The sequence below is a fragment of the Vitis vinifera genome, chromosome 2 (assembly GCF_030704535.1).
Source record: "Vitis vinifera cultivar Pinot Noir 40024 chromosome 2, ASM3070453v1".
In the NCBI taxonomy this organism is placed as follows: domain Eukaryota; kingdom Viridiplantae; phylum Streptophyta; class Magnoliopsida; order Vitales; family Vitaceae; genus Vitis; species Vitis vinifera.
This window is the reverse complement of record NC_081806.1, coordinates 8,316,549-8,338,651: the sequence shown is the minus strand read 5'-3', so window position 1 is coordinate 8,338,651 and position 22,103 is coordinate 8,316,549. Positions and strand designations below refer to the sequence as shown.

General features: G+C 33.1%; 2 protein-coding genes across 2 annotated transcripts; one reads left to right on the top strand and one right to left on the bottom strand.

Moving 5' to 3' along the window:
- Positions 1–8,292: 8,292 nt before the first annotated feature.
- Positions 8,293–9,135, top strand: LOC100265951 (late embryogenesis abundant protein 18). The gene is made up of 2 exons (XM_002281201.4): positions 8,293–8,521; positions 8,636–9,135. The coding sequence occupies exons 1-2, from the start codon at positions 8,432–8,434 to the stop codon at positions 8,930–8,932; spliced, it is 387 nt and encodes a 128-aa protein (XP_002281237.1). The 5' UTR covers positions 8,293–8,431; the 3' UTR covers positions 8,933–9,135.
- A 1,046-nt stretch (positions 9,136–10,181) lies between these two features.
- On the bottom strand, positions 10,182–17,412 carry LOC100260742 (uncharacterized). The gene is made up of 2 exons (XM_002281216.4): positions 16,819–17,412; positions 10,182–10,693 (listed from the first exon to the last, which is right to left on the bottom strand). The coding sequence occupies exons 1-2, from the start codon at positions 17,047–17,049 to the stop codon at positions 10,457–10,459; spliced, it is 468 nt and encodes a 155-aa protein (XP_002281252.1). The 5' UTR covers positions 17,050–17,412; the 3' UTR covers positions 10,182–10,456.
- Between the last annotated feature and the right edge of the window lie 4,691 nt (positions 17,413–22,103).

Genomic DNA, 22,103 nt, shown 5'->3' with positions numbered 1-22,103 from the left:
GGGATTGTGAGAAGCCAGTATCTAATTTTGGGTCTTTGTTGGATGGATCTATGGTAATCCCTGTATCTGAATTCCTTGGATCGAGATAAACCAATTGATGAACAGTATCCAAAACACCTTCACTTGTATTTTCATCATTATCACTGCGAGAGAACTCAAGTTTTGATGGAACAGACTCCCCTTCAAGCGAGCAGGAGGTTTTGGATAATAAGGAGAGGATTGAAGTGCCCAAAGAGGCCTTGCATGTGACTGTTCTTGGCGAAAATGAAGCTGCTGTTCTGAAGGGGGATGCATTCTCATGCTTCACCTGTGATATGAGATCCAATAAATCATTTGACCGTCCTCTATATGCATTCTGACCAATCTTTGCTTGAATGATCTGTTCTAAAGATGGATCCAGTTGCCTTGAAGCAATTCATGGAGAAGGCTTTTCCTCAACAAAACCTGATCAAGCATGTTGTCGCCCCTAAGGTCCATCTTTGACTGCCCGAAACCCGGATCAGGCATGTGATGATGCCACAACTATTCAAGAAGCAATTGTTGACTATGAGACTGTTGTAGCTGCTGCTGCTGCAATTTCATTTGGTGGTGATGAAGGTGCTATAGACGAAACCGATGTCATTGATGAAGCTCAAACTCTCGCTGCTGTTGTAACTTAAACTCCAAAAGATGTTCCATATCTTATGCTGGATGATGGACTGGCTGTTGGAGAACAGGGTTCTTGCTCTGACTAAAAGAAAAACCAGGAAATTACTCCACACCTGACCCAATGACATGAGGTGTGGGATGAGGAGATGGACGGTTCTGTGGTTGAAGTTGTTCCTTTTGCAACTCTTGTGATATCAGGTGCTCTGCCAAGTCATAGCTACTGAATTCTTGCTCCTTACGAGATCAATGTCAGGCATCTATGACACCTCATGTGGGGGCCTCTAATCTCAGACATTAACAGACCAAAGAGATACAACTTATCATCATTATCCATAGGCACGCTAGTTTCTGCATATTCACTTGCAAAAGATTGGGCGGCTGCTCAAATCAGGAAATGAGCCATGAACGTTAGCAGAGAGCTTCCTTCCAGCTGTTCTCATCATCAAGTTACCATGATTTTCACTGATGAACACCTCCCCTAGCTCAAGCTGCAGAGTCAGTCCTGGATTCTCCTCCTCTCTCGCAGCCCATGCATTGAACAAGTCTCAAGAACAAAAGGCAACCACCACAGAGAAGAAGCAATAGAAACAGAGCATAAAAAAAAACTAAAACATCCTCAAATGAGGCGTCACTTCACAGATCATCAGTGAGCCTTCTAGTTAGGTGAGATAAACACAACAAATACAACTATGGGCATGATTCTCGGGATATTTCACAGTAGAAGCAAGGCATATTAAGATTAACAACATCAAGCATGGGTTCAAGATTATATATCAACAAGCAACAAGTGGCCTTCATCATCCACCCCAAGCAAACCAACAAATATCCAGATATTAACAAGAAATGCAAAGGAGTAATAAGAATCCAAACCAAACAAGAAATCAGCTGCATTCATACCTGAGAGAACCCTTTTCCGGTAAGGCTCTGTTCAGCTCTAAACGCCTTAAGTCCTCTTCCAATGCCGATGAAACCAGCAAGCTTACCTCCCTGTCACTCTCTCACCAGCAGCCTCTAAATCAACTCTCAGCAGTCTTCTCCCTCTGGTTTTCTCTCTGAGCTCCTCCCAATCTCTAGCTAAGCAATCCCTCCAAAATATCTCTCTCTAAACTCTCCAAAAACTTACCTCTCTCCGGTATCCTCCCAACTTCTCTCCAAAAAAAACCAAACAAAAGTCCCCCCCTCCGAAAGATCTCTGCAGCTGCCTCAAATCCCTGTTTCCTCTTTTTTCTCCCTCCAAAAAAAAAATCCTACCAAAGCTCCCCCTCCTCTCTCTTTTTCCTCTCCTTTTTCTCAACTGCCGCTGACCTGCTCTCTACCCAAAAGTAACCAAACAAAAACCCCTTCTCCTCTAAAGATCTCTGCCCACTTTCCTCTTTTGCCCCCTCTAAAAATATCTCCAACGGCTCTCCTGCAGACCACCCTTCTGCAGCCTCCTAAAAGCAACCTCCTCTCCCCACTCACTCCAGCTGCCAGGCGACACCCTGCCATGCAGCTTAATGGTTTTCAGCTTTTCTGCTGAATGTATCTCCACGTGTCAAGCTTCCATTGGCCATCAAAACCACTAACTTGATTCTTTACTAGCCAATCCGGAAGAGACACGTGGCTCCTTGAGAGCCTTCCACCTGCAAAGAAAAACTTACAGCAAATGTGATAAAACATGAGCCCCTAAATGGGGGTCTACAGGAGGTCAATCTTCACTATTTTCCGATGGCCTCCGAAAAGTAAATTTTACCAAAGACTACCAAAGCAATAAACTATTCAAACTTAGATCAAATAAGCTAACGAGATACTCACCAAGAATTAATGACGAATATTCAAGAAACACATACATTAAGATTAACAATCAAGAATTAGCATGAGATCAATTAAACACACAAATGCATCTAGATTGATTAAAATGAACCAAATTAAATCAAAGCAAACAATAATTTTCAATCATAGAATTAACTTTATTAATGAACTAATATTATATAAAATACTTAAATCGAATAGATGTGTGAAACTAAATCAGAGTAAACTAAAGGCATGAATTTTCAAATATAGAATTGATTTTATTAATGACCTAAAATTATACAAACTCCTAAAATAATTAAAATGAATCAATTTAAATGAAAGGAAACTAAAACAAAATATGAATTCAAGGAATCTAATTTCGAAATAAACTTATATTATTAAAATGAAATCTAGGCCTAAAATATATATATATATATATATATATATATATATATATATATATATATATATATATATATATATATATATATATATATATATATTTAACACTAATAAAGGCAAATATTTAACACTAATAAAGGCAAGTCTAAAATCAAATATTTAACACCTAATATTAATTATTTTAACGAACAAAAATTTTACAAGAGCACCTAAACCTGAATTTAAACAAAAATACTAACCATAATATATTTTATAACGAGATCTATAACCTATAGAATTAATTTTATTAACATATGGATAAATAGACAACACATAAATAAATAATATAATTAAAAAAACACGAATTAATGGAATCAATTTTCTAAATAAACTTACGTTATAAAAATGAAATCTAAGCTTAAAATGAATTAAACACTAATTAAAGTCAATCTAAACTTAAATTCTTAACACACATGATCAATTATTTTAACTAACTAAAATTTTACCTTAACCACAAATTAAATTAAAAAACTACCTAGAGACTAAATTTCTAACCTATAAAATTAAACTCATAATCAAATTGATAAGTTGATGACACAGACAAATAAATACGAATGAAATAAAATATGAATGAAATGAAATACGAACTCAAGGAATTAAATAATTTTTTTTAATAAACTTACGTTAGTAAAATAAATTCAGGCTTAATAAACATTTTTATCACTAATTAAGGCAATTTTTTAAAATATAATACTTAACACATAAAAATCAATCATTTCAACAAACTATAATTTTAACTAAACCTAAAGCCAATTCAAACCACCTTCAATAGATTTTATTTTTTTTTATTTTAAATTGAATTTTTAACCCATAGGTTCAATCTCATTAATAAATAAATAAGTTACAAAGCATTAGATTAGTAGCAAATAAATAAATAAACAACTAATAACTAAATGAATCAAAACTAAATTAAATAAAGATCAAACTATATTTTTTTTCTTAAAGTAAAACTGCATAAAAAAATTATGTTTTTCGAATTTAATATAATAAATCAAAAACTAACCCTAAACACAATTCTCATGTTGCCATATTAAAACAAAACAAATATATACTGGCACTAGTAATAAAAGTCAATCCACTTACCTATTATAATAATAATTCCACTAAAGAAAAATATCCAAACTTGCACTGTTACATAAACCTAAATAACAATTCTAGTCTTTAAACTCATGCTACCAGATCAAAATCAATACATGTCGGAACTTGTAAAAGTCAAACCACTTACCTTTATAATAATATTTCCACTTAAAAAAAATATCCAAACTTGCACTGTTACATGAAACACATGTTGCCATATATATATATATATATAATGACTCACCTAGCTTACCAAAACAATAGTATGTAGATATTTTCTCCAATATGCTCAAGAACCAAGGTGTTCTGGTATGCGTTTTCAATGATGCGTGGGTGGATGGGCGTCAATAGGTCCAAATGGTTCTATTGGTGAGTTCAAACAGCCGCTTCTCTATTCTCAAATCTCCTTGCACCGATCCTTTCACACAATCTCTCTCGCTTGTGATGATCTCTGGAAGCAGCAGCAGTCCCCTGATCTAAATAAAAATCAGCAGCAACAGCAGTCCGCTCCTTCTTTTCTTTTCTTTCTTTCTTAATGACGCTCTTCCACTCTGAAAAATTCCTTCCAGATCCCTTAAAAAAAATGGCATCCTTCCCTCTAAAAAATTATGTGCATAGATCCAAAACAACAGTTCCCTCTCACGCTCTCAAAGCTCGCTCTTTCGATTCCTTCAAACAACCCATCTCATGCTCTCAAAACTCTCTCTTCAGATCGTCTCAAACAGCAACTCCTTACGTTCCGAAAACGTGGACTGATCTTTGTTCGAACAGCAACCTATGATCTTTTCAACACGCCTGCTGATCTCTTTCCAAATGGCCGCCTCTAATCCCCTCCATTTTTCATTCGATGATCTCCCTTCCAGACTTCGTGCGGCATGATAAAAAAAATTGAAGTCACAGCCGTCAAATGATCAAAATGCTCTCCTCCTCAATCTGGTGATGAGAAAATATATCTATAGAAGCGTCAGCAGCCCGCTCCTCTTTTTCTTTCTTTCTTTTTTTTTTCTTTTCTTGAAAATTTCATTTCCCTAAAAAAAAAAAAAAAAAACTCTTCTCTTCCTCTGTATCTTCCCCACATAACTGTTCTCATTCATTCCCGTGAGCATCCTCTTTTGAGCCACTAAATATGCTCTCTTTACATGTCGGGAATCACCTCCTCAAGCCATCTTGATCCCTTCCCATAAGTGTCCCTCTTTGATTAGCCGATTATGTCTTTTCTATGCGGCTCAGAATTTCACTTCATTCTGAACACAGCTCTCTTTTTCGTCCATGTACACACTTCATCTTCTTATTTTCATTTACCAAAACCAACTTTGGTAATTTTCCTTCTTTCAAAGTCTGGGTATTCTCTCGAAAGTCAATAGCAACCCGTTTCCTCATGCACAATAAACATAAAAATAAAATAAATAAAATTATGAGATTGAAGGTAAAAATAAAATAAAAGAGAATAAAAATAACAAGATTATTCAATTAAAAATTAGTTAAGCAATCTTGAACATATCTGAAGTCGAAACAATTCAAGTGGTTAAAAGTCAACATTGGTTTCACTAAAGTTTGAAGAAGTGATTAAATAAGTAAATAAGAAAATATGAATAAATAGATGAAAAGGATAATACATAAATAAATAAATAAATATTAGACATATTCAATAAAAGAAATTAAACTAATGCAACATATAATAATAATCAAAGTGTCAAACTCGAACCACCAAAAATTAAAAAATTCTTTTTATGCAATCATAAAATAAAATAAAAAAACAAAAAAAAATACAAATAATAATGATATAAAATAAATCAAAACTCACTTAATCCTAAAATTAATCAATAAAATAAATGAATAAAGAAAAAACGAGAAAACAAATATAAGTGAAACTAAACATAGAAAAGTGTCTAAGTGGACCTAAGGTTCTGCCTAATGGGCCAAGTGCACCTAGATGGGCCTAAAGTGCCTAAGTGGGCCTAGGATGGTGCCTAATGGGCCTAAAGTGCCTAAGTGGGCCTAGGGTGGTGCCTAAGTGTATCTAAGTGAACCTAAAGTGCCTAAGTGGGCCTAGAATGGCTAAATGAGCCTAGTGTCACAAGATGCTTCAAATGACCCTCCCCATGGGCTTATATAGAAGGAGGGAAGCTTCTGGAGACTCTTGGAGCCATCTACACTAAGACATTAGTGGGAAGAGTGTGGAAGGTTCTAGAGATGCCTAGAGATGTCCACACATCTCTACACTATGATGGAAGGCATGAGAGGAGTCCAAGACTTTTTAGAGAATTCTAAAGATCTCTTGTATATTCTTGTACATAGAATTGTACATAGATTAGTGTAGGGAGTTCTAAAATATTCTTGATTTGTAAGGAACCCTTCAAGGATCCAAAGAGTTCCATTAGTGCCTATAAATAGGTGAAGCCCTCATTTGGCCAAGGCACCACCCAAATCACTTCCTAACCAAGCAAGTGAGCTTCCAAGCACTTGTAAAGGCTTCCTTGAGTTAATAAGAGATTTCATTCTTTAAAGAGTTACCTACTAAGCTTCTTAAGCTTTCGAGTTGTGAGCGTCTTAGCCTAGCAAGCTAAGCATTGGGAGCAAGGCTGACTTACCAAGATCAAGAGTCTTGACTTGCCTAAGTGCCGCATGAGCTTAGTGAATGACTAAGTCCGTGACACTAGGGTGCCTAAGTGGGCTTAGGGTGCCTAAGTGAGCCTAAGTCTAAATTAGGGCTACCAAGAGTCACAATGGGGTTAAATGAACTCCTCAACCCAAGTCCCCGAGGTGGCTTAAAAAATATAGGCCACGCGAGTAGTAATGGGCCACCAGGGAATTGTTATAAAGAACATGTGCTAGGAAGACAAAATAAAGGATCTACAGTTTGCTTGACATGATGCAACTGAATTGTGTATCCTATATACTATTATAATTACATTTTATAGCACACTCGGTTAATTAATATTATAAGTAGCTTGCATCATGGAATGAATGACAACTAATGCACTATATATCACTTACCAATAATTATTTTACAAATTGACTATACCTCATTCAACTTCTACTCTTCAAGCCCATTTTAGTACATAAATTCAAGCATAATCATAACTATGGGATAACATTATATGCATATCCTTATCATCATCCAACTGTTGAAGTGTAGATGGATCAAACTCAAGGTTATAATAAAATGTGTATCCATTTGGATTAATATGCAACCGTTTACATGCCTTTAAAACAAAATCATTGGATGACACCCCTCGTCCAACATACATGCCTTTTTATTGCCCACCCTTGTATTGTGTTTATTTATCCTCTCTAGGTACAATCTCCCCTCCTTCGTGTGAAGGTAAATCATAAATGGAATTTGTCAAATCCATTTACCAATAGAGAAGTAGATTTTCTTTCATTGATAATCAAATCAACCTATTTCACAATATTACAACCAAAACAAGCAAATGAAAATCGTAATCAATTGAGAAATATTTTATATCATAAAGAACAATAGTTGTTGTACATTAGACATGTTACGGATATACCAAAGTAACCCACAACTGCCCAGTTTTGTAAGAAATTTTAAATTTTTAAAATTATATCTTATTATAATGTATCGTAATGTTATTGTATTTATATTGTAATTGTAGTATATTTTTATTGTACCTACATATTTTTTTATAAAAAGAAATTAATTTTATAGATGTCTATTTATACATCATTGCAAAAATATAATTATATATAAAGAAAAAACTAATTAAGACATTCAAAATGAATTTTGGTCTATCACTTTCTAATACTATTAAGTTTCATGACTTTTTAGTATTAATTAAATTGATTTTTGAGTTTTAAAATATTTTTAAAAATTAATAAATTTTATAAATAAAAATAATTTGATTTGGAATTTATTTTGTAAATAAAAATTTTTAATAAATTAAAAAAAAAGTATAAAAACACGTGTAATTTAAAGGTTTAAAGGAATATCATGTTTGAAGATATCACCATTGGATGGTAGAGAGAGAAGAATAATGATATCACGTTTAGTTTTATTTACTTCTATGATTTTTTTTTAAATTTTTCTATATTTTTTCTTTGTTTTTAAAATTAATGAAAACTGCATGTAATTATTTTTTTTAAAACAATTATCTATTTCACCTTATTTTTAAAAACTGAAAACAGAAAGCAATGCTAAATCAGATTTCTACTTTTAAAAATAAAAAGTTATTTTTAAATTGGACGACCAAACAGATTCTAATTAACAGAAGAAAGAGTGAGGTGAGGCCACATGATGAGATTTAAAAGCAAAAATGATAATTGGCTACAAATCTCTGTATGGACAAATGGCAGGAACTTGGAGGCATGCAGCGCATGTGAGGCGCGTGGCAGCTAGCGTGGCCTACTCTTGGCATCCTATTTCAAGAGAGAGGTCTCACCACCCTCTCCCCTCATTCCTCATATATATCACAGCATCTTCCCACAGGGATTCACAAGACAGGAAGATTAATTAATCAAGAGGGAGTGTATGATGCAATCTTACAAGGAGAAGATAAGCAACATGGCCAGCGTGGCCAAGGAGCACATCACCATCTGCAAGGCCAGAGCTCAGGAGAAGGTATGCTAATTTCTCTTTGGATTATAATCTAAGATCAATAGTGAAAGAAAGGCTGGGAAAATGTGAAGGAAAATATATTTATAAAGATGGCTTGGTTGTGATGGAATATTGCAGGCAGAGAAAGCAATGGCGAGGACAAAGGAGGAGAAAGAGATAGCCAAGGAGCGTAGGAAGGCCAAAGAGGCTCAAGCCAAGATGCAGTTGCATGCAGAGAAGGCGGAGCACGCCGCCCGCAAACTCAACGCCAAGCACTCACATCTTCACTCGACTCACACCCACCAAGGCTACAATCAGCCTGCTGCTGGGGCCACAGCTCCGATGTACCCTCAGCCTCAGCCTGTTGTTGGAGCCACTACCGCCCCAACCTATCCTCCTTCAACGCATCCTCCTCCAGAGGCCAAGTATTTCTAGAGTTTAATTGAGGTTTGAGATCATGTGTATCAGTATATGTGAAGTGGAGTAGGCGTACTCTGCGCCAACTAACTTATGGTTAAATCTCTGTATTCCGTGTGCATCTCTTTAGCAAGGCTATTCACAGAGATATATTACTAGTTGCAAAAGTTCTGTAATTGTTTCATTACATACGGTACTGTAATAAAATGGCTTATGGAGAAGGCTACAACCTCTCACAGTAGGTTTTTACACAGTTGAAGATCAGAGCCTACACAACGGAAGATGATGATGAGAATGCATTCCACTTACAATCAATGGAGATTCAAAGCTAAAAACCACGGTATATATATACCATGTATCCATTAGTGATTTATTATTATTTTAAATTAAAAAACATTTATACTATGTATCCATTAGACGTTCGTCGTGAAGCATTGCTCGACCCAAAACCCTCATAAGTGTACATTGAGTAACCATTATAAGAGTACATAGAGTGATAAGAGTTTGATCATTGATAGGTGTAATAGCCCAAATCTGAGCAGAAAGAGGCCTAGCCCAATGGCTCAAATGCCCAACACTTGGAGGAGAGGAGAGCCACGCCTTGGCCCGCTAACCCCTTATGCCGCGTTTGTATCATGTATTAAATTAATGGATGAGAATGGGATATTCATATTCACTGATTGAGATAGGAATAAGGGAATCAAAATATTTTCAATGTAGTGTCTGGAAATCACATAAACATGATTATAGAATTATTTTAAATTTAATTTGTTTGCAGTTGCAAATTCAATCTACACTAAATCATCAAGGACTTTGATATAAAATTATAAAACAATGAATAGTAAGCCCTACACTATTCAAAATAAGTGGGTGTAATAAAATATGGTTCCCTAGAAAAATAGAGACAGCTACTGAAAGAAGTCCGTTTCTCCCAAGGCAATGAACCAAAGAGAACCATTAAACGGCCATCTTCATCAATCCAAAAAAGCAAAGGCAAACAGCCTAGTATTGACCATTGAAACTTGGGGGCCATTGTGTTGATTTTCTGCCAAATCTAGGGGGAGGTCGACTGGTCTTAGAGCTCAGGTGACTAATTATGGCAATTGAATCCTGGTGGGCGGTGGCAGAGCTTCTGTAACTGTGATGAAATCTTCCTCCTCGGGACCTCACCTACTGGTAATAATTATGAACATTTATTCCTTTTAATCATCGCCACTCTGCTTGGCATGTTATTCAAAGAAAACTTAATGGCACTAGAATGATAGACTGACCCAAAGTTAAATGTATACATTTCTCTCTTAGCATCTCAACAATTTTCTACAGGCCCCAGCTCAGGGATGTTCATGTCTTCTAACAGACAAACAAACTAGATCCTTGAAGGCCCATTTCTAAGAACCCTCATATGGCCGAGATCGATAGAATGGGGTACATGGTTGTATAATTGATACCACAAGGAAAGAGCACACGTCAATCTCAAAAGAATAAAAGCTCATAACATACGTATGCTATAAACTAAAAGATTACTTTCTTCAGAAAGGTCCGTCATACCCACATCAATCTACCTTGAAATTCTAGTCCCTGTTGGATTTTCCCATCAAGGGACATTTTCTGGTTCCTCACTTTGGCTGCTCGGTTACGGTAATTCACTTGAAACCTTGGTAATGGCCTGCGATGATCTTCTGCACTAGATGATGTGTCTGGTGAGACCTCATCGATGAACTCATCTGCCACATCCCCATCTTCATCTACTCTCAGACGCTTTGCATACCATTTTAATCCCTGAAGCCATACACACATAAAGAAAATATTTACTACTAAAAGTAGAAACCTTAACATTAATAGAGATAGTCCAAATCATACGAGCTGCCATTGGTTAGTTGAAAGAATTTACAGTTCAATCATGAAACCAAGAATTAGAGATTGAAACTAGCCACCAACTTTTTACCAGAAGTTACCATTTGTTAAGTGATGGGAGTCCTGAAAAAGATTAAATTAGGAAACTATGATACCTTATGGTTGAACATGCTAATTTGTTTAACAAAATCATGAGTAAGAAAGCACACACTCCCACCTGTACAAAATGGACAAGAGAGAGAGAGAGAGAACACTGTAGCACCTACATAATAATATAGTGCTACCTGATGAAACATAATATAGATCTTCCAATGCAGATTATTCAGAGGTGTTATACATTAAGCAAGGGTGTCAAAACATCAGTTTCACTACATACAAGAAAGATTGACCATAAATTGGTTCTTAAATGTAGGATGCAACATTATATAGAACTTCTCATGAGAAAGGTTATTCAACAGTTAAGGGACATAAAATAAGCGCATTAAAAAATAAATTTAACTATCAGCTATTAAGAAATTCTGTTAGATGATGAATGGAAAGATTTAGGAAGAAACAAAACCTCCATATGATGTTATCCAATTTCTAAAGCCTACGCAAAAGAACTGCAAACTCTTAAGATTATTTTGTTAGTGTTTGGACAGATATCTAGATTTAAGTTCAATCTTGACAAGAGTACCTTCTTTGAGGAGAACCTAAAGGCTTGTGTTTTTTGGGATCCAGTGATTGAGTAAATCTCACGAAGATTAGATATGTGGAAAAAGGCTATTTATCATTAGGTGGAAAGAATAACTCTTATCCATTCCTACCCATTTCCTATCCTTGTTCAAGTTTCCCACTACAATGGTTGTAAAAGTTGAGAAATTGCAAAGGGATTTTCTTTAATTAGGGGCTAGGGAGATCAAGAGAGACCATCTTATTTATTGGGTTTAGTGTGTAAGCCTAAGGTGGAAGGGGGATTGGGGATTGGGGATTGGGGATTGGGAAGATTTCTCTAAGGAATCATGCTCTATTAGGGAAATGGATATGGAGGTTTCCTAGGGAGAGTTCTACTCTACAGCACCAGGTTATTCTAAGCATATATGGAACACATACTAATGAATGGGATGTTAACACTTTAGTCAAGTGGTCACACGGCCATGGAAGGCTATTCCATAAGTATTTTAGGATTTTACCAAGTACATTCGGTTTGTGGTGAGAGATGAGGAGAGAATCCATTTTTTGGAAGACTTGTGGTAGAGAAATCAACCTTTGGGTTCTCAATTTTCAAGACTATTAAGAATGGTCACAGTTAGAAACCTTCCTATTTCACCAATTCTTGGGTCTATTTATACCTTATCTTGGAACTTTAATTTCCATTATAACCTTTCTGATTTTTAGATAGAAGATTTAAAAAGACTCATGTCCTCTCTTGCTCATTTGCACTTATCCCCATCCGTTCTAGATACGAGAGCTTGGTCTTTATCTTCTTCAGATTTATTTACAGTAGAGTCTTTCTTTTTAGTCTTGTCCCACCATTCTAATCCAACTCCTTTTTTCCCTACTAATTTTGTTTGGAAATCTCAAGTCTTTTTTAAGGTCAAGTCCTTTGTTTGGTTAGTGGCACACAAGAACATAAACACTAATGACATGCTACAATTGAAAAGATCCTACAAAACCCTCAGTCCTAATATTTGTAAGTTGTGTATGGAGTATAGAGAATCAGTAGATCATCTCTTTTTACATTGTCCTTTGACATTAGGGCTATGGTATAGATTATTTAGATTAGCCAAGATGGATTGGGTTCCCCCCGAAGAGTATTTGTGACATGATGATCATTTCATACAAGGGATTGGGAAGCTCCATGCCCTAGTATTGTGGCAAACCGCTTGTATTGCACTAATTTGGGTTGTGTGGTAGGAAAGAAATGCTAGGATTTTTTAGGACAAGGCAAGGACTTCAGAGGTTCTTTGGGATACCATTCATTTCTTTAACTTTTTTTTTAGCCTCTTGCACCATAACTTTTAAGGGCATTCCCCTTAATGTGGTTCAACTTGATTGGTTAGCACTCTATAGTTCTAAGAGTAAGGCTTAGTAAGGAGAGGTTGCTTTTTGTATTTACCATATGGTTTATGGTTTTTAATATTCCTTATGTTCAGCTTCTATTTGTGGGAGGATTCATCATCCTTCTATTGTACTTCTTAATTCCTAGTTCAATATATCACATTGTTGTATCTCAAAAAAAATAAATAAAAAATAAAAAAGCCAATGATAGGATTACTATAGAATTATAATGTAGGGATTCTTTTTTTAAAAGAGAAAGAAGCATTTATTAGATATATTAATGCATTGAAAGCAAATAAGATAAAGTAATAACTAGCATAAGAATAATTGAAAGAGTGAATTTTCAATCACAATAGGCATGCATCAATGATCTGTCTTAAGCTGTTGTCTTATTGCTTTGTTCATGGATACATTTACCGAACACACATAGGCTGTGCACTGACAATATAGTTGGCAAAATTAGAGCAGGAGTTAATGTAAGAGTTATGGAAGGATACTTCAAAATCCAATAAAGTTGAATATAACCAATGGAATGTAAGTAAAATGGGGGAGTATAAATGAAGGTAAAACCAGGAGTCTAAAACTAGGAAAAGTCAAAATTGATGATTAGGCTGCTATTTCATTTGCTTGAATTTATTATCCATAAGGGGAGAATAAAGAGGAAGTTCTCCATAAAATTAGAGTGGAATTGATGAAATGCTGGAGTATTGTCTTATCATAGAACACCAGAACAAATTAAAAGAAATAAATAAATAAATACAAACACATAGATATACATATATAAATTACTCCCACAAGCCCATGTATGCATTTATGGTACAAATGTTGGGCACCCAGGAGAAACATGCTCAAATAAATGAGTATAATGGAAATAAGAATGCCATTAAAAAAAAAAAAATGAATGTACTAGTAAGAGGTCATAGATGACACCAGTTTAGATGCTTATCTGAGATGGGACAAGCAAAATGTCTTAAACACGAAACAACAATACACTTTAGAAAACAAAATCAATCTAAAGAAGAAACCTTTATGAACTTGAGATGGGGAAAAAAACTCTTTGAAATCTTATTCAGTTAATTGTCCTTCCAAACTATATATTCATCAAGGTATCTTTCTTACCTTGCAAGCCAAGAAGATCAATCAGATACAGAAAAAAGAAAAGAGAAAAAATGAAAAATATATATATAGAGAGAGAGAGAGACAATGCCACAGCCTCTAATCCTTAGTCAAATCCACTGATATATCCATAAGTGAAATATTGGCAATTCTGGCTCCAACACTGCACCACTCAAAACAAAGAATTTAAGGAAAAACAGCTTATCAGAATGCTGCACCTCTTCAAAAATTTGGTAATTTTGCTATTGTGCTCTCTCAAGGCACACCAAAACAAGCAAAGAGGGGATAACTCCCATACTTTCCTCGGCCTCTTGCCCATTCCTGTACCAAGCCACCCTAACAAGAAGCTCTCTCAAACTGACCGCAGGAACAACTATCGAAACCAACAAGGAGAGCAAAAGGTCCCAAAAGGAGGCAAGCCATTCATCTTCAATCACTCATCCCTTTTTTGTTCCATTTTCAAAGTGAAACAACTACTACTATGCGACCATGTTATTTTACTTCAAGGCCATATATTTGAATTTCACTGGCATGAATGTTTAGTTCTTGCTAGTATAGAATGCTGATTCTGTTTCAGCTCATGCAAAAACTATAAAGTACCCATACAAGTACACTAGGACACAAAGAGATAAAAAGGTAATTTAATTATATTCAAGTACCCATGATCATCCTGACACGATCAAAGTCAGAAAATGATCTGGATGTCCACATATTGGGTCCTGGTTTGTGGTCGTGGTCGTGGCTGTGCACATGTGCATGCGCATGAGAGAGAGAGAGAGAGAGAGAGAGAGAGAGAGAGAGAGAGAGAGAGAAAGAAGGGGGGGTTGTTGGAGGGGTTCCCATGTAGTTGCCAAAGAACTATAGAAACATGGTTTTGGACTTGTAGTAGAATCCATGTTATGCAATATGCTGATTCAGTGATTCTCTCTCCCTCAGCCTTTTTTATGATTTTTGCATAATATAACAAGTGAGATTGTATAGGTCGAGTGGAATGACAGTTTCTTTTTCCCTTTTTTGTTTTTTTTTGATAGGTAAATAAAAATGATATTGAAAAGGGCTAAAAAAGGGTGTACCAAAGTACATACGATGTATATAACAGTTACCAAAAAGCACCAAAAAAAGAAAAGGGAAAACAAAAAACTACTCCCTCCTTCAAACCAAACCCAACTAATCAATGAAATCAAATAAAGACATTGAGCTTTTGCCTATGACAGTTTCATCACACAAAAATATATAACTGAGGTCAAGATCAATGATCATTGTGAATTTCCACGGTGACGAGTGACAAAGGAAGCAGTGCCAGCAATGTGGATTCCAATATAGAGGGCTCAGATTATTTCCTATCTGCTGTAAGGTCCAGGTGGCAACATTACTTAAATGTGACTAATTTACTTCTTCTTTTTTTAAATTTACTTCTTACTTCAATTTTCAGTTCCTTTTTCTTTAGCTAAAACAGAATTGGTGTTCTACAATAACTAGATTTAGCATTAGTTCAATGCAAGAAAGTATTAGGCCTTTAAGTAAAATGATAAGGCAGCATATTTCTCACAGTGGCACAGCATCGGTTATTTAGTCTAGAAATGAAATGGAAAAGTAATGACAGTCAAGAACTTTTTTTTGATAAGCAATGACAGGTCAAGATCTATGGGCTGGCTAAGTATAGTTTCTCCATAAAGAAGAGCAATTAAACCACAAAATATTACTAAGATTCTTTTTTCATAGGCAACATGACTAATGAATTTAGCAAGACAACCTAACACTCTAAATGCATTCCTTAAAAGTAATCTCACAAACCAATGGACCATAGAAGATGAAAGGTCTAAAACCAATGAAATGGGACTAATTCAGTAATAGCGGATTGTGCATCTCCTTTTACATTGATAGGGAGCTTGTTCATCGTTCTTTTGGCAACTGCTCAGCAACTAGAGACAAATTTATGAAAGCATCGTTATTTTTGTTGTTCCTTGCATAAGAAGGAATAGGTACTCAAGAATGTTATGTGCCAGACTTGTTCCGATCATATATGAAGACAACAGTTTATATTACCATAAGTTATCACTTGCGTCACCAAGTGGCAGGAAACCAAGAGAATTAGTCATAGTAATTAATAAATAAACACACACAAAGACATATAAGAAAACATGCACTACTTTGTAGTTAAAATCATGGGATGAAGAAGATATTGAAACAATATGTCCAGGGGGAAGAAAATTTATCATCTGGCATTACTTCGGATTGCTTTATCACTGTGTTTGCCAGCATCAGGGATGCACGCCCTTTTGTCTGGCACTCCTATTAGTATTACAACTATTGATTGGAGGTTTGCAGCCAATAATAGGAGGACCCATGCATCTATAGTCAGCTGAAAATATTTACCAAGTCAATGAATTTCTTAAAAAAAACAGTAGTAACTTCATGCAAATATCTCCCAACACCTTATTTCACCAAACAAATTTACATGGCCTTAACCCTCAACCCTCAACCCTCAACCCTTTGCCAAATAGTGGGAAAGGGCTCCATATTTAACATGAGCTCCAAATCCAAAGCAAATCCAAAGCCATAAGAAGCTCCGTATTTGCACTAAAATATTCCATTCCTCTCTCTTCCCCGAAACATCACCAAAAACTCTTCCATGACACATGCTCAGAGCTAAATTTTTAATATGAAAGCCCCTAGCTGCTATCCTTAGGGCTAATAAAAGAGTTCAAATTTATGAGTTTGATTGGAAAGTTCAACATCATATAATCCAACTGATTCCACTTTTGATCAATAATCTAGAAAAATTCAACTTAATTTTTCACTAGAAGTAGCATTTAATAAAAAACACTCAACATGAAAAAAAAACTCAAGATTTTGAAACCAGAACAAGTAAAGAAACGGGAGAGCGAATAAACCTGGACTCCACCCTCGCCAGATGTGCAGGGGACGAGAAGAGGGCCTCTTTCGATGACGACCTGGGCGGGGACGCTGAAGCCTTTACGAGGAAGGCGAGTATCCTCAACCTCCACTTCCTCTCTGCTAGTGCGATCGCGAACGACATCGTTTTCATCGTCTACGTCCCTGGTTTCGTGAGGTTCATCTTTAGCAAACCCTAGAATGCCCGCGATCCTTCTCAGAAACCCCATCTCCTGCGGAAAGAGATGCGGATCTTTCTAGAGAGAGAAAGGCGGGATGAGAGACTTGCTCTGCCCAACTGGCTTCTGTCCGTAGGGCTCTGTTTGCTTTGCTGGAAAGTTAACAAACCTTTAAGGCCTGTTTGGGTTCCCCATTTTCTGGATGAAGGTTTTCTTGAAATTGCCTTTGTCTTTAATAGAAATTTAAAAATCACCATATAAATGTAATTTCATTTTATTTTCCTAACAATCTGAATTTTTTATTTTTTGAACTTTCGATGGACAACAAGAAGCTCTGGAAGAGTCAAGCCTGGAAGGCCTACTCTAAGCTTCTTTAATGAAAATTCTATATTCATTATTTTTCTCTTTCTTTTCTTCCTAGGAATGGTTTGCCACTTCATTTGTGAATAATAATAATAATAATTAATTCATTATATGATAGAAGATAATTATCAAGCAAAAATAGGTTTTGACTCACTCATTTAAAAAAATAAAAAAAAAATTGACTTTTATAAATTAATTGTATCTTCATCAATTTAAAAATATATTAAAATACATGTATTTTTTTATAAATCAAATAATTATTTCCTAACACACCCATTGATAATATTAAATAAAATTATCAAAAAATAATAATTTATTATTTTAATTTGATAAAAAATATATTACAAATAAATATTTTATTATATAATATTAAAAAATATTGGAAATTTTTCTCTAGAATGTTCGAGTGATAAATAAAAATTTTCTAATTTTTTAATTAATAATAAATTTATATTTTGTATTTTATTAATCCACCCATCTTCTTATTTTTTTAATAAAATTGAATAAAAAATTTGTTAGTTGACATCAATAATAAAATAAGAAATTTTAAAAATTAAAAATTAAAATACTTAAAAATTAAATACAATTAAAATTAAAAAAGTAAAATATTAACTCTCGTTATATTTCCAACTCTTTCTCGATATCTTTATAAAATAAAAGTTAATATTTTATTTTTATATTTTTAATTTTAAAGTTTTTTAGTTTTAATTGCATTTTTAATTTATAAACTTTCTTATTTTATTAATCTAAAATCAATTCTCACGATAAAAAAATGTCAATTTGTATCATTAACCTAACAAATAAAAAGGTCAAGAAATAATTATTTGATTTATGAAAAAAAATATTTATTTTAAAACATTTTTAAATGGATGAAGATAAATCTAATTTATAAAATTTGGAATTTTTTTTGTTAAATTTTTTTTAAATTAGTGAGTCAAATCCCACTTTTTCCCATAATTATTTAAAAAGTATTTTAAGTTTGTTAAATAATACAAACAAGTCACCTCTAATTTGCAAGATGGAAGATGCTTTAACTCGTTTCTTAAGTTTTATTTTTGAAGTATTTTTTTTCAATATAAAATTTTTTTAAATTAACTCTCATCTAAAATTTTAATTCTAAATAACCATTTATTAAAATTTCTATTCAAATTTCCAACAAATTAAGACATATTTAGATTTAAAAAATATACTAGTGAGTCTTTTTAAAGAGTACTTTATATGTCAAATATAATAATATATCATAGAGAAAATCACAATAAAAAATTTGATGTAACTATTAATTTTTCGAAAAAGTTGTTATTTCTAAAATATTTATAACTATTATTACATATTTCCTTTTTTTTTCTATCAACAATTTTAAAGAATTTATATGAATTTATAACCCAAATATTATAAGTTATGATTAAATAAGAAGATTATCGATTTCCACTTATGTTTTGGTTGTACTTGATCATATTTTGTAGTAACTTTTTCTGACATTTAGTAAACAAATACATAGTTATATCTTTTGTTAAGATATTTAGAGTTCGTTTAATAGTGATTCTAGAAAGCGCTTTTAATATTGCTAATACTTTAAAAATTTTATTATTCAAATATTAAAAATATTATAAATGCTTTCTAAAATCACTCTTAAACACACTCTTACGCTCTATTTAGAAAATGTTTTCAAAAATAGTTTTTTATAATATTTTTTGAAAATTGTTTTCCTAATACTTTATAGAACAAAAATCTATATGAGAATTTATAATGTTCTTAAATTTCCATATTTTTAAATATATTTTAAAAATAAACTATTATATGTAATATTATGTTTTTAATCATTCTTTGTATTTGCATAATTATTTTTTAAAACAACTCTAAACAAACAAGTAAAAATAATTGAAAGCAACTAAAAGATATTATCTAAAAGTACCTTATTTTCTACTTTTAAAAACAAAAACTATATTTTGTTTGAAGGTTTTGAAACATGTTTTTCCTAATTTTTTGTTTTAAATAATAGAAAACCATTTTAAAAAATAGTTGCGACCTTAATTTTCTTAATTTGTCCATGACTTATCAAACAGTTACCAAACTATTTTAAAAACTCAGGTCCATGACCTGTCCACTATACGTAGGCTTCTCATGAACCGATATCTATAATCTTACAAAACAAATGTTATCAATCTCACAAGGAACATATGTCAATATATATTCGTAACCTACTATCCACTATAATATACTACACATGAGACTCATAATCTAATTAATCACATTTAGGAAACTAAGTTTCAAATTAAATTATGTCATGAAAGATTGGGACTTGAATCTTAGTAGCCACTTAGGCCAATTCAATAGTTTAAGATGAACAAAACTGCATCATGTTCTATCACGCTCCAAGATTCACTTTAGGGTTGCAACGATCATATAAGACCCAAATGTTCTGAACTTAAAAAACCATCAAACGAATGAAGTAGACAAATTCAAGTGAAAACTAACCTAATAAATGAATATTAAGTAGATAGTGAAGACAAAGAATTTATTAGTAAATTAGATTTTGAAAACAAAAATTCAAATGTATATAGTTTAGATAATAGTGAAACTGAAAGGGATGAAATTTGTATGATTATTGAAAATGAAGAAAATCAACCTAAGAAAACCCCTTTAAATCTAGAAAACCTTGTGCAACATTTAGAAAATAAATTAAACCCTTGTAATCTACAAAATATTTACAAATAATAATAAAAAGGAAAATCCTAATGGAAAAGAAAAATAATTCAAACTAAAAACCATATAATTAAAAGTAGATGTAAAGTTAGATATTGGAGTCAGCAAAAAATATTTTATTTGAAACCTTAGTACCTTAAGAAGACCAGTAAACATTAATCCAACTTGTAGAATTAGTCCAACATGACCAAGAAAAACTAATATTAGCTAAGTATAGTTCAAATGTACCAATCATAATTAATAATATAACCTTAATACTACCTCAAACCTATCTTGTGATGTTTTAATTGAATCTCAAGATCAAAACACCACCATTGAAAACATAACATATGATGAATTAACACTTTTAGCCATTGTAAGTTTAATTGCTAAACAACAATCTCTATGCCCTACTACCCTTGTTGTGGCTCCTCTTGATTTCACTCACACATTTGATATGAAATATATCATCCTTAATGCGTAGCGTCAAACAACACTTATAATTTGAGAGAACATTAAAGAAATGATTCTCAAGATTTATAGTGAGCGTCTTTCATTGCTAGAAAGAAAAATTAATAAGCTTTTCAATGCTATTGTGAAAAATGGAGTGAACTTTTCACCACTAAAATCTCATATTGAGAAATAAATGGTGGGTGTAAATTGTTTTGACATAATGTGATGTGCCAACTCTATGAAGATGTCTTTAAAAGTACAAAGTGAACATTTAACTAATATTACATCTTAGCTTGCTAGTGTTTTAGGCTTTAAGAGTGCAGAGACAAAATGTCATCAATTATTAAAAGTTGACTTAGTTACTCTTGACACTAAGCAAGACACGCTTAAGAAGGAGTTAGAATAATTAAGTATACGAAGGGAGCGACTTCATAACTTACTCTTTGAAATTGATGAGAATTTAGTCATTAAGCAAAGTGACATTTCTCGTCTAAAAGAATAACAAATTGTCATCTCCCATACCCGTGTGCTTATTGATGCTAATGCCAAGACCTCATAGACACTTTAAGAAGTCTTAGGGACTTAATATGGTGAACTTGCATGCTTAGTATAGATTTGATTGTTGTGCCTTCTTTAGTTTTAATATTCATTTCCTTCTCTCATTTTTCTATTGGGATGTAATAGTCCAAAATTTGTTAGCCAAACTTATTAATAAAAAAGAGACATTTTTTTTTTGTTTTTTTTTTTTATGTATGGTGGTAATGACTAAACTCAAGTAGTTTCCCCAAGTTGTGCGTACCCTCCACAAAAAGAGAATCAAGTCAAATGTAGTAGCTTAAATTTGAAAGTAAAAAACGTTCAAACAAATTAAATTTAAAATAATTCTATAATCATGTTTATGTGATTTCCAAACACTAAAATGAAAATATTTTGATCCCCTATGCCTATCTCAATCGGTGAATATGAATATCTTACTCTCATTCATTAATTTAATGCATAATATAGACGCGACATAAGTTGTTAGTGGGCCAAGGCATAACTCCCCTCCTCAAGTGTTAGGCTTTTGAACTATAGGGCTAAAAGCCTCTTTCTGCTTTTAAACTTGGGTTATTACACCTACCAATTATCAAAATCTTATCATTCTATCCTCCCTAATAGAAAATAATTTTTAAAAACACCAAATTAAATTAGTATTTTTACCTTTTTTTTGTTAATTTTTTGAGCTTTTTTTTAGAAAAACAAATGGAAACATACCATTATGTCTCGACCCAACTTTTATTTTATTTGAAAAGAAAAATATAAAATAACTTAAACAAATAGGGTTTTAAAGTGTAAAGTTCAATTTTGGAGTTTTTACTTTTCAAATTTAAATTTGAAGTTAAAAGTTTACATATAATTATTGAAAATTCGATCCTAAGGAAAAAAATTAGATTTGAAAAAGGAGAAAAAATGTTTATTTTTTCATTAAAAAAAAGATGATCATATAGACATAGTGATTACAATCCAATTCCATAAACATTTCACAATTCTCCACAAAACAAATAATATAGATTTATTTTATGTTTTTAAAAATTAGTTTTAAAATTTTACGTAATAAATTTTTTATA